Genomic DNA, 13721 nt, shown 5'->3' with positions numbered 1-13721 from the left:
ATAGTTAAATGACACCTAAATTAAACGAAATGATTACAGCACTTACCTTTTACTGGTGTGAGGGAAGGTCTGAGGTTATCTAAATGATGGAAAAATATCTTATCACTTGAAAAACCTGGTGGGACAGAAATTCCACTCATTTCTCCATTCATTCGGCTTCTTACTCGCTTTGGTGGGTGAGGTTTCTTAAACAACTACATTTAACACAGAAAAAAAAAAAACCCATGAGGTTCAGTAGCAAGGTTACAGATACTCTGTAGCTATACCTTTCAGTGCACAGTAATGCCATCCATACTTGTTGCAAATTATGTCTTTGATGAGATTAAAGTTTTGCTTCCTCTGTTGCTGCTCGAAGAATATCAACTGCTGAAAGAGAGTAGGGGCCAAAGACCACCCAGCACTTGCTGCTGGCCAGTAGTGGAGCAGGCACTCAAAGAATTGCCCTCCTTTCTGCAACTCACTCAAAATTACTGCCAGGCGTAAATCATTTTAATCCAGTTCAGAAATTGGCCTCCTATGCCTAATTTATTTAGTACCCCAACATAAAATCTCAATCCACATTAGAAAAAGAACAATAAAGAACAATTTGCCCAGATTATAGTAAATCTAGAAAAAACAAAACAATTAAATTAGCAAGGGAACAAGACAAGGATGGCCCCTGTCCCCTCTGTTATTTATATCAGTACTAGAAATACCCTTGAGGGGAATAAGAAAGGGAAATGGAATTCAAAGCCCATCAATTAAAGGCATAAAATTCAAATTAAGGGCATTTGCTGATGATGTGGTGGTATTTCTGGAAGAACCAAAAGAGAATATTAGTATCTTAGTTCAGATATTAGAAGAATTTGGAATCTAGTCAGGTTTCAAGATAAATAAAGAAAAAACAGCTATAATTACAAAAAAATCTGGATCAAAAAGAAGAGGAAGCATTAGAGAGAAAAAAATCAAACTTTAAAATACAGAAAAAGTGAAATATTTAGGTATAATTGCAAATTGAAAAATACTGAATTGTGTAATATTAATTATCAAAAGACATGTAACAATATAAAAGAGGTTTACCAAATTTTAAGCTATATTACCAGGTGTGGTATTTATTATGGATTCTTGATTGGGTTACATTAAAAAGAGAAAAAAATACTAGCATTAGAAGGATTTAATTCCCACTATGGATTTCATGCATATCTACGGTATCAGAAGGATAAAGTCCATAAAGACGTTTTGGATCATTATATAAGAAAACTATTAATAATGACCTGGGGAATTTATAAAAATAAATTACATTCAAAAATTACGCTGAGGTTTTCCAGTCATGAGGCATTCCTAAGGAAAGATAGCCTAGGTAATGGAAAATGGATGACATATAAAGAATTGCTAAAAAATCAGAAAGGACAGTTCCAAATAAAATCAAGAAAAGAATTGGTGAAGGAAGGATAGCGTGTCACTGGATTCCTCATAGACAATTAACAGAAAGGTTCAAGGTTGAGAATTTGAAGAAGGAAATTCAGAATTAGAAGAGTTAATACATCGAGGCTGCAAGAAAATTATAACTAAACTTTGTAGAATCTCATTAAAACTAGACCTAGAACAAGAAGTAATAAAAGGTAACATGAATAAGTGGGCCCAAAATATTGGGTATGGAATCAAATTAGAAAATTGGGAAAGAGTCTGGAATAAGTATCTAAAATGTATGAATAGCTGTACTCTAAAATTACTGCCATAGGTAGAAGGAAAATCATATCTTCAATGTTCTGTTTGTACTGTTGAGGTTTAATTCCTATATACAAATTTGGCTTAGCATACAAATGGGAACATAGAATATACATTACAATGAATGAATGACTGAATGAATTTAGATCTATTGTATTCTTGACCTCCAGCACCAGGAAATTACTCTTGTTGCTGAGACAGATGGTTAGAGCAATTCTTTGCTCATTCTCTAAACTCCAAGGACTACTTGTAGGTGCTGCTTTAGAATCACTTGGTTCCATGCTGATGGGACTGTTCTTGATACAGCTCACTTGTAAGAAAATAATCAGCTGCATTCATTTCTAGAACAAAAAGACTTGGCTTGTTCTGGTTTTTTCTTGACCAGACTACTGAAACTACACTGTACATAGATTTTCTAGAACATGATAGCTTGCCTCTTCTCTCAGACCAGTTATAGGTTTACTGAATCTTTATGATCTTCACTGACTCTCACATTTGTTTCTGGCCCAAAATCAAGAATCTGTTTTTTGTTTAATATTCATGGGGTGGTCTAGAAAGGAACCCCCACTGATAACGGACCAAAAAAGACCAAAAAGCCCATATGGAGGGCCGATTGTATTTTGAACTACAGGAATTTATAGATTTTATACCATATACAGAAAATTTTTGCTTGTTTTTAAGTCAAAGCACTGGTCCTACAAAACATTTTTGAATCTGTCCTTCATTCCAGTGCAATTTGTTCATAAGGCCTGTGATGCAGTAACAGTATCCTTGATTGCGTGGAACTCATCATGTGGGTCTTTGGAATATTTTAAGCAAGAAAAGGAGTGGTGAATTGCAAACGCATTGGAAGTGTTTGTTCTCCTTTTCTAGAAAGTGCATACTTTTTGCATTAGGCCAGTTTTTGGTCCTCCAGATGTTCTGGACTTCAATTTTCGACATGGCCAATGGTGAAGGAATGAGGAAGCTGAAGTCCAAAACAATGGGAGAAGCAAAGTTTAGTAACGGTTGCAGAAGGCAAAGGCTGCTCATCTTACTTTCCAGATACCTAAAAGAGCAGAACAATGTACTGTTTCTCTGAAGGGCAACGATGGGGAAAAAAGCAAGCTTTATCTGAGTTTCTTATTCTTAGGCCCCTATGTGTCGCCCCTTACCCCAATTCTGTGGCGAAAGGAAATTGCTCCGTATCATTAAAGCATCATGCTTGAAAGCCTCCATGAGAGGCAAAAATCTACAAAACACCCCCAGAACATACAGAACACTTCCATCATTCAGAAACAGTAGACATGGAGACCAGAAATTATTAGCCAGTTTTGGGGGGATACAGCCCACAAACTATACTGTCCACTGTGACTATATACAAATCTAACAAAGATTGGGCAGCTGAAGGACAAATCATTCCCCTTCAATTGATATATGCTACAAAGGTCCAAAACACATTGCAGAAATAATCAAGTTAGAGACTGCTTTAACTGTCCTGGCTCAGTGTTAGGGGATCCTGGGAATTGTAGTTTATTGTGGCATCAGAGTTCTCTGACAGAGAAGGCTAATTGTCTCACAAAACTAGTTCCCAGAATGCCCTAGCACTGAGTCAGGGCAGTTAAAGTGGTCTCAAACTGGATTATTTCAGCAGTGTGTTTTGGATCAAAGCTATTGAGAAATAAAAAGACAGGCAACAAATATTTTGAGGGAACCCTGAAGTTTGCAGATGTTTTTCTTAATTGGGGAGGGGGGAGCCAGGGGCCCCACCAATCCAGCTACTTGTGGTATACTACTTTGAACTGTGAGACTGTTGACTAACTTAAGTTGCATGATTAAGAATGTCTGTAACAGCATGAGAAAGGAAGTCATATTCTGTATGGATTTAATCAAGGCAGTTAAAAAGCCTTATGTAGTGAAACTCATGAAGATTATGAAATGGAACAAACTGTATTAACTGAAAATTGTTGTATCAGCTCTGGTTTAGTCAAGGAAGAGCAGTAAGTGGGCAGACATTAGTCACGGACAACACACCAACTCTTTTTAATTACACCAACCTGTCGTGTGAAGACGATCAGTAATGTTCTAATGTTTATCACTCCTAACATTGCCACATACACCCAAAGGCACATTAAGTAATCATAAGGTACTTTGAAATGCCTCAGATGGAAAATGCAATGTAGATGTTTAGCAAAACAGTTTACCCATACAAATATTGTCAAGAGAACTTGTTGCCATTAACAGAGAATTGTGAAGATTTCCCAGGTTTCATTTCAGCCATTCAGTAAATCAGATTGTTGTTCACATGATTTCATCACTGAAAAAGGTCATTCTAGCAGCACTGCACTCTGTACAATGAGAAAATCAGCAGCTCACCTATATTTTAACTGATGGGAAATTGGTAAACTGTATCAGCAAGTGTTCAAGAGAAAAATAATAATAATGAGATTCAGTCCTTGTGTTTTGATTTTATAATACATTAAAACTGTTGATTGTGATACAGTGAGACCTAATGAAAGGTCTATAAAGACATCTGAAATTCGAAGAAGCAAATAATTTGTATGCAGAGATTAATAATAATAATAATAATAATAATAATAATAAAGTTTATTTCTACCCCGCCCTTCCATAGATATGATCAGGGCGGCTTACAAATTTAAAAACAGTACAATAGAAAAGGAAAATTCAAATATAAAAGTTAAAAACATTACTACAAAATACAGGAGCAGGAGATCAATAAAACACACGTGTCAAGGGCAAAGAAAAAGAAGAGCTAATTTACAGCAAACCGAGGTCAAAAGGGAAAAAAGTAAGGGGCAGGAAAAAACAGTCTAGCTAAGGTGGGAAGGCCAACCGAAATAGATATGTCTTCAGATTTTTCTTGAAGATAGCTAGTGAGGCGGCGGAGCGAAGCTCTGCGGGGAGCTTATTCCAAGATGAAGGGGCAGCGATGGCAAAAGCCCTCTGAGAGGTCCGTACAAGGTTGGACCTAGGGACCTCCAACAAGTTTGTCCCGGATGTTCTCAGTGTGCGGGGCGGATTATATGGGGAGAGGCGCTCCTCCAAGTACCCTGGGCCCAAGCCATTTAGGGCTTTATAGGTCAAAACCAACACCTTGTATTGGGCTCGGAAGCGAATAGGCAGCCAGTGAAGATCTTTTAGGATAGGTGTTATATGGTCTGACCTGGAACTACCAGCGACCAGTCTGGCTGCCATATTCTGCACCAATTGCAGCTTCCGGGTTTGGTACAAGGGTTGCCCCATGTAGAGCGCGTTGCAGAAATCCAATCGAGAGGTTACCAAAGCATGTACAACAGATTCAAGGTCCTTTCGGTCCAGGTAGGGACGCAGCTGGCGTATCAGCCGAAGCTGATAACAAGCACTCCTGACCGTCGCATCCACCTGAGAAGTCAGCTGGAGCGACGAGTCAAGGAGTACACCCAAGCTGCGCACCGAGTCCTTCAGGGGGAGCGTGACCCCGTTCAGGACCGGGTGACAAATCTCACTACCTGAAGCCAGGGAACCTATCACCAGTACTTCCGTTTTCCCTGGATTCACACTGAGTTTGTTCTCCCTCATCCAGCCCATTACCGACGCTAAGCAGGCATCAAGAGGAGAGATGCCATCCTTAGTTACTGCATCAGTCGGAGACATAGAGAAAACTATCTGGGTGTCATCAGCGTACTGATAACACCTCGCCCCATGTCTCCGGATGATCTCTCCCAGCGGCTTCATGTAAATGTTAAATAGCATAGGGGACAAAATCGCTCCCTGAGGGACACCAGATGTCAGGGCCCTCCTGTCGGAGCGACAGTCCCCCAGCTCCACCATCTGGGATCTGCCCGAGAGGTAGGAACGGAACCACCGCAAAGCAGTGCCCCCGATTCCCAACTCCCTCAGGCGTCCCAGAAGGATACCATGGTCGATGGTATCGAAGGCCGCCGAGATGTCCAAGAGCACTAACAGGGACACGCTCCCCCTGTCCATGCCCAGACGGAGGTCATCAACTAAGGCGACCATGGCAGTCTCAACTCCATAGCCCACCCGGAAGCCGGTTTGAAATGGGTCCAGAAAATCGGTGTCATCCAAGATCGACTGAAGCTGGAAAGCGACTGCTCTCTCGATCACCTTCCCTAAAAAAGGCAGCAGCGAGATGGGCCGATAGTTGTTATGAATCAGGGGGTCTAAGGAGGGCTTCTTTAGCAGGGGTTTGACCACTGCTAATTTTAACTTAGATGGAAATTGACCCTCACTTAGAGATGTATTAATTATGCGATGCAACATAAGTCGCACCGCATCTCCCCCCTGAGCTGTCAGCCATGAGGGACAGGGATCGAGGGAGCAAGTCGCTTTCCTAACACTTCGAAGGATCTTGTCCACTTCCTCGGTACTAACAAACTCAAAGTGATCCAGTATAACAGGGGCCACGGACGCTTCGGACACCTCTCCTACAGGATTATTGTGGGAAAGTGGCAGCCTAAGCTTGTGGCTTTTTTTGTTCCGTTTTGTAAATTTTTCAGTGCAGAGCTCCTAAATTCCTATTCTTTTTTACTTCTAAATAACAATTTACTAAGAAGTTCTCTTATGCTTCTTCTTATTCCTGTTTCTTTCCATTCAGATTTCCTAAAAGTTTTCCCCAATGATGTAAATATCTATCCAGATTACATTCAGGCCATGGGTATTTACAGTTCTACCTGCTCCAAGTTTATATGCTTGATCCTCAGTGAAATCTTTTTGTCACCAAACCCTATGAAAATATGGAGCAACAAGCATTTTTACTTGATTGCTAAATTACATATCTCTCCCCCAGTTATGATGTCATGTGATGACCTTAAATACAGTAACATCAAAACAATCTCATATCAACATGAACAAAATCTTATCCGCTACTGATGTGCAGAATTCTCAATCAAATTCATTTTACCACCATTTGCAAGATAATTTCCTATTGTGAACCATAAAAAACCAAAGCATTCATGATTTAGCCAGTGTGGTGTAGCGGTGTGAGTGTTGGACTATGAACTGGGAAACCTTGGGCAAACTATACTGAACAAATCTTGTCAAGAAAAACTTGTGATAGCCTCTCCTCAAGGTTGCAGCAATTCAGAAAGGCACACAACAACAAATAAAACAACAGAACTGAAAAACATCAAAAATGAGTGGTCCTCTCCCCAAAAAACCATGGATGATAAACTTTAGGAGGAATTTGGTCTCCAGAAGTACAAAAGAAAAATATAAGACATTGCCTTGGTCTTGTAAAATAAGCACATTCAAACCAATATTCTTCATAATATTACCTGTTTAGGTATCTGCCCAAAGTTATTAATGAATCCTATGGTAGCTGTTTCTTTTAATGGATCATTGATGTTGTATATGTCAACTTGTCCCTCATAGAAGAGATGATGGAACACATTAACAGCTTCTACTGCAGCAGGCCCTTGCTGTTTATATCCAAAGATTAAGTCAATCCACTCATGTAAGTGTGAACTCACAAAATCACATTCCAAAGCCTGTGATTAAAAATGTACACATTAAACAGAGATCATGATTACAGTAGGTGACAATACAAAATAACCTACTGGCTTGACCATTACAAAATGCATAGGTAGTTTTTTCAACTATCACAGTTATCAAATAGAAAAATGTGTGAATTCTGTGGTTTATTAAACAAATACCAAAAATACTCAGAGCAGAATACAACAGCTGGGAAAATATGTCAAACCCCCCCCCCCCCCCCCCCACTGAACAGTAACATAAGAATTGAACAGAAGATTACAAAAATATATTGTAGCTTTAGCAAGAGAGTATCTTACCTCCCTATGAACTCTGATAAATTCACGCGGATCACCTTTAGCCCAAGGGGGAAGTATTACATCCCCAAGTTTAGTGCCATTCTGTTTGCAACCTAAAAAGTAAACATTATGAGCACAGCAGAATTCATGGCAAGTAAGTGTGATTCCCTAGAAAGTTTAACACAGTGCTTAAATGTTCTTCTAACTATCAATGAGCAATTTGAAACAACCATTCAAACTCTCAAACTAGTAGTTATGGGAAGACTTCAGTTTGTTAGATCTACTGCCCCCTCACCTAACTAGAGCTGTGAGGAAAAGCATAGATACATATTCAGAACTGAAGAACAGATTACCTCTGGATATGCTTTCAGTATGGTAACAAAACTGAACTTAGTCTTTCTTAGTCTAAGCCATAAACCTTCTCGTTTCCTTTCAGGGGAAAAATGTCTGTTTTAAGCTACCTTGCATCCCTTTGTTAGGAGAAAGGTAGGATATAAATATTAAATAAACAAATTTAGCATACTGAAAAATCTATCTTACAATAGTATTTGTGTAACAGCCCCCCCAAACAACAACAACAACAACAAAACAAACAAACAAATCTAGAGCTTGGAAGGGTAACTTTCTGAACTACAATTGACAAACTCTCATGCCTAGTTAAAAAAAGCAACTTTTAAAGGTTGTATCAAAATAACTTCTCTCACCTAGATCAAAGTTGTTGGAATTGAGCAAGAACTCTGGGAGGTAGAAAAATTCTGGGATGAGCTCCTTGACATCTGCCATGTTGTGTTTGGATGCAGAGTACCAGGCTTCACGCACACTGTGAAACATTCTGTCAGCCAAGTCAAAGTGACCACCCTGAAACAGAAAAGAGAAGGATCCTTTGCATAACTTGAATTGTAGTTTTCCCTGTATTGTTCATTGCATCTTTGAAAAAAATGTAATAGAGCATCTATAGTTTTTTTCCATCCTAATTCAGGGAAAATTTCCCATCCTAATTCAAGAAAAAATGGTCATTGCTTAAAACAATGGGCTTCTCAGATTGATATATTGACAAAAAGGTAATACTTGATCATGTTACATCTGATTTGAGTGGCGAACTATGACTCTAGAGACCCAGGTTTGAATCCCGCTCAGGCATGGAAACTTAAGAGAAAAAAGTTGTAGCATAAGCTTTCATAGACTTAGGCCCTGTACAGACAGGCCAAAATAAAGCTGCTTCAGGTCACTTTGGAGGTATGGTGTTCAAATGATGTATGCGTCCAAAGAGTCTGGAAGCTGCAGCAAAGCTGCACTCCAGTCTTTAGGACTGGTGCGTGGCTTTGGTGCGGCTTCTGGACTCTTAGGACGCATGTATCATTTAAACAGCATACTTGCAAAGTGACTCGAAGCAGCTTTATTTTGGCCTGTCTGTATCAGGCCTTAGTCTAGTTCATCAGATGAAGGTCTCTGATGTTTTCTTTTAAAAAATGGAGGAGACAGCATTATTCAAGAGATACACATCTGTTGAAGTGGGATGTAGTCCATGGATGTTTATGAACATTGTTAGTCTTTAAGGTGCCACAAGATTCTTTGCTGTTTTCCTTAAAAGGCTGCATTTTATCAGTTTTTTTAAAAAAAGGCAACTTGTGCTTTGCAATGGAGACAGAAACACAGCAAATGCAGCTATCAAATTATATTAGTTTAGAAAAACATTATAGTCAAAGCACTAATGCTTCTACATATATGCAAACACTGCCTCGTTTAAACTTATTACCAAGAATATATCAGAGCTATTTTCTCAGATTTCATATAGACTGGAACTGGAGGGCTTACTATTTCTTGGTACCTGCTGCCAGCAGCCAGATTCAATCTGCTCCTGAAGAGGAGACTAGAAACTTTCCCCCTGTGAGCTGTTCCTTTGTTCTCTCTCTTACTGAGTAATTTGAGCTACAGTCTGAAATCCTATAAAAGTATGTTCCTTAACAGAAGGTTAGTTGCTAATCGGTTCGAATAGACATTGAAATAGGCTTTTATTTTCCATATGAAGCTAAGCTTTATTAGTCCAAGAAAATATTACATTCAGGCCTGTTACAGACTGCCATAATAAAGCTGCTTCAGGTTTCTTTGGAGGTATGCTGTTTGACTGATACATGGGTCCTAAGAGTCCAGAGGTCGCGCCAAAGCCACACTCCATTCCTAAGCACTGGAGTGCAGCTTTGGTGCAGCTTCCGGATTCTTAGGATGCATGCATCATTTAAACAGCACACCTCCAAAGAGAACCGAAGCAGCTTTATTTTGGCAGTCTGTAACAGGCCTCAGATTCATAGCCTTATATTTTAAAGATTGTATGGATCACAGAACCCCCCTCTCCTAGTTAGGTGGAATCCTATGGAAGCATTTTAAGACCAACTGATCAAAGTTCAAACAGAAGGAATATAATCCTGATATGATTGGGGCTGTATCCACACAGCAGAAATAACATGACTTTAACAGTCATGGCTCAATGCTGTGGATTTCTGGGAATTGAAGTTTGTTGTAGCACTAGAGCTCTCTGATATAGAAGGCTATATATCTTACAAAATGACAATTCCCCAGATTCCATAGCATTGAACCATGCCAGTTAAAGTGGTGTCAAGGATTATTTCTAAAGTTCAGATTCAGCCTAGCTGCACTTTTCCTTTGTACTCATAACTGTCAGTGCTTTCTTGGTCCCCTCCTGACCATCCTTATGGTTTTGGGAAACGCAATTCCTCTTCTAAGACCTGAACAAAGAGCAATGAACTCAGAGTATGTAAGAAAACTTTCATTGTGGGGTACTCCATGAATCTGACATATTTAAATACATCCAGACTTAGCATGACTGCAGAGGACACACAAAACAAATGGATTCCTGGCATACCTATGACAAATATATAACTACTAGTAGCTGAATAGAACCACTCAGTTGACACTGCTGGGTTTTGCTAAGCATACCCACCACGACATTCAAATCGGGCCTGACAGACGATACAACAGTTATCAAAGAAGTGCATATGCTACCTGAAGCCTTAAAAATATTTGTGTGAAGGGCTCCATTCGAACAAGATATGAAGCTACTATCATTGCAGATGAGTAGTGGGTTCCATAATGATAAGCTGGAGTTTCACCTGGAAAAAAATGAAGTAAATTATAAAAAATATGAGGAAAATCTGCACTGAAGAAATACATTTCAAGTAAGAATGTTGTGAGACACTAAAAGCTTTTGAAACTGAACTTTTTAACACAGTATTAATAAAATGTCTTATTTTGCCAATGACTCAAGTAAACCAAGTGAAACATGTCCTAGAAAACAATTTTAAAACTTAAATTCTTCCAATTTAAGTATTTTCAATGTGAAGTCGAAGGCTTTCATCCATGGTTTTTTGGGCTACATGGCCATGTTCTAGAAGATTTTCTTCCTGACGTTTCATCAGCATATGTGGCTGGTATCTTCAGAGAATTCTCCACATAGCCCGAAAAACCCACAAAAAACCTAAGTATTTTCAGATCAACCATGGCAAGATCTACTAGAAAGATTTTCATTTTTCATTTTATTTATTGTTTTCTGAAACATTTCCAAGACCTTAGAGTTTACAAATTAGATTAACCTAACACTGAGGTATTATCCATCTGTACAACACAAAATTTGCCCAACAACAAGCCTGTCCTCATCTCACCATGTGGGGAAGTAAGTGAGAACCGTAAGTTAGATCAAAGTGCATCCTATCCTGATGTAATAAATGCTGTAACTTCAACATCTCAGAAATCATTACAGACAAAAGTAGCAGCCAGTGTCACAATATTAGAATGAGTTTGGGGGAATAAATATTCATTGATTTTATCTTCACAGCTTTTTCTATGATCTTCAAAGCTCATTCTTATATTCCCATCTTTCCCCTAGTACTATACATAAAGGAAACAGAAACTGGGGCATATATGACTCAAACTACAGCTCCCTCCACTTCCTTATGCTCTGTAGTCATATTCCCACTCATTTCTCTCCAGGGCTCCTGGGAGAATTTTTGCTTTGCTGCTAACTGCTATGGAAATAAAGACACAAACTGTTTTACATTATGCAGATATGCATGAACATGACAATGCCTGAAGTGATCTCTCTCATGTGAATGTGGAGATAGTGTAGCATAAGATGTAAAAACAGCAATACCTATATGGAGCCTCCCTATTGGCAACTAATTTGTGTCCCTATTTGCAAGCCCTCACAATTAACATGATTACTACTATAAGACAAAAGTACAGGGTATTTAACTGAAGTTTTAAATGCTTTCTTGAGGTACTTTTATTTAAAAAAACAGTATAGTGGCCAGCATGGTATAGTACTTTATATGTTGAACTAGGACTCCAAAAGACTTAGGTTTGAATCCCCACTCAGACATGGAAACCCATTGGTGACCTTGGGCAAGTCACATTCTCTGAACCTAAGATGATGGTAATAAGAAATCTCTAGAGAAATAAAGCTTATCACAAAAAAAACCCATTATAAGAGTCACCATAAGTCAGAGTCTACTTGAATGCACATAATAATAACAAAGTTTAAACAATAGTAGACAATAGTAAACAAGTAGCTGGCCAGAGTGCATGTTACTGGCAACTTCATATAGTAGTCACTTACCATTAGGATCTTCCCAGTCTTTGTAGCGCTTCTTATACTGAGCTAACCTTTCATCAGTCTGGGCTCCCATTGGTTTAGCTAAGTTCCTAAATGTCTTTGGACTGTTAAGATCCAATTCCTTTAAAAGTGATTAAGAAATAAAATTAATTCTTACAAAATTCTTTTCACTGACTAATGATTACTTGAACATGAAGTTTATTTATGGTTCATCTGCTAAGTGCAAGCGTGGGAATTGTGTAGCCCTTTCATCAAGAGCAGTTACTGGTAGTTCTTGACTTTTCCCCTACATATCACTGCAGATGACACAGATTTCTCTTCTGAAACCCTTTCCCACAAGTTATTCCCAAATTTATTTAGAAAAAGTAACATATAAATGGCTATAATGAACATTTAAATCACTAAAGCACTGCCATTCAATTAAATGAAAAGTGATTTTTTTAAAAAAAAATCTATCCAAACATTTACAAAAACCTTTCGGCGGGTAACAAACTTTCTTCCATTCCATTTGGATCTGATACAGTGGGCCCCTGGTATCCCTTGGTTTTAGAATCCCCCATGGATACCAAAATGCATGGATGCTCAAGTCACATTATTTACACTGATATAGTAAAATGAGGTCCCTTATGGCAAAATCAAGGTTTGCTTTTTGGAATAGTTTTAAAACTATTTAATCAGTGGATAATGATTAAATCTGTGGATATGGAGGGCCAACTGTACTCTCCCGGCACAAGGAGTTATCCTGAGAAAATCCCCAAAGAAGTTCATTCCCAGACTGATTCTTTGTGTAATTTTTAAAATGCCATGTTTCTAGAAAATTCCTCATGATTTCCATCAATGATGCTATAGGCTTCTGGCAACGTAATAATTTAGGTTAGAGAGGAAGCACCATTTCTAAATGCCAGTATTAAATATTATGCCAACAGCAACCTTCAGTTGGGCTCTTTTAAAATGTAACATTTCAGCTCTCCCACTATCTAAGATTTCTATTTTCACTTGGACAACCTCTGGAAAATAAGATTTTTTTGTTTACCTCTGAATCATAATCTGCAAGAATCCACGGGAAAACAGGATACTGCATGAGATCATTATAAGATCGGCCAGCCAAAGTATTTAAATGCATCAGGTACTGGAAATTACTGATTTCACCTCTCTTTTTAAAGATAAAACACAAAATGAAAGGCACTTAGTACATTTTACAAGAGCAAGCATAAAACTTTATCCTCCCCTTTATAAAATATGGAAACAAAATACTACATAACAGAACATTCATGTTCAATATTACAAGTACATAACCAAATATTTTATTTCAGCTGATAATGAAACTACCGTACTTTGTATACTTACCTCCCATCTCTGTGTCACAGACTTCTCCCCTACTAAGGTGCTCAGCAAGCCAGACCTAATGAAAACCAGGAAATATCATTTTTTTTGCCTTGCCTTTGAGTAATAAGGCATGAAAGCAATGCTAGTAATTTTATGCAAGCCTAGTAATTTCTCCACTTAATCCATAATGGTGAGTATCACAGAAGAATCAGCACTTGTCTAAAACTGTATTATACAACTGTTAAGCACCACATATAGCACCTGCATGTCAACAAGGGGTGACACTACTA

General features: G+C 38.5%; 1 protein-coding gene across 6 annotated transcripts in view; it reads right to left on the bottom strand.

Moving 5' to 3' along the window:
• The window catches only part of WDFY3 (WD repeat and FYVE domain containing 3), a 172131-nt gene that overhangs the window by 15050 nt on the left and 143360 nt on the right, over positions 1-13721 (bottom strand). For all 6 annotated transcript variants that reach the window (XM_089526177.1, XM_089526181.1, XM_089526180.1 and 3 more), the window contains 8 exons: positions 13453-13507; positions 13139-13258; positions 12109-12226; positions 10500-10606; positions 8183-8336; positions 7500-7591; positions 6984-7196; positions 47-194 (listed from right to left, as the gene is read on the bottom strand). In XM_089526177.1, the coding sequence (XP_089382303.1) occupies positions 47-194; positions 6984-7196; positions 7500-7591; positions 8183-8336; positions 10500-10606; positions 12109-12226; positions 13139-13258; positions 13453-13507 (1007 nt within the window). The remainder of the gene's footprint in view (positions 1-46; positions 195-6983; positions 7197-7499; positions 7592-8182; positions 8337-10499; positions 10607-12108; positions 12227-13138; positions 13259-13452; positions 13508-13721) is intronic.

The sequence above is a fragment of the Sceloporus occidentalis genome, unplaced genomic scaffold (genome assembly GCF_023333645.1).
Source record: "Sceloporus occidentalis isolate IW3139 unplaced genomic scaffold, rSceOcc1.0.p SCAF_5, whole genome shotgun sequence".
In the NCBI taxonomy this organism is placed as follows: Eukaryota; Metazoa; Chordata; class Lepidosauria; order Squamata; family Phrynosomatidae; genus Sceloporus; species Sceloporus occidentalis.
Note: the sequence above shows the minus strand (reverse complement) of the source record. Positions and strands in the feature narration are given on the sequence as shown.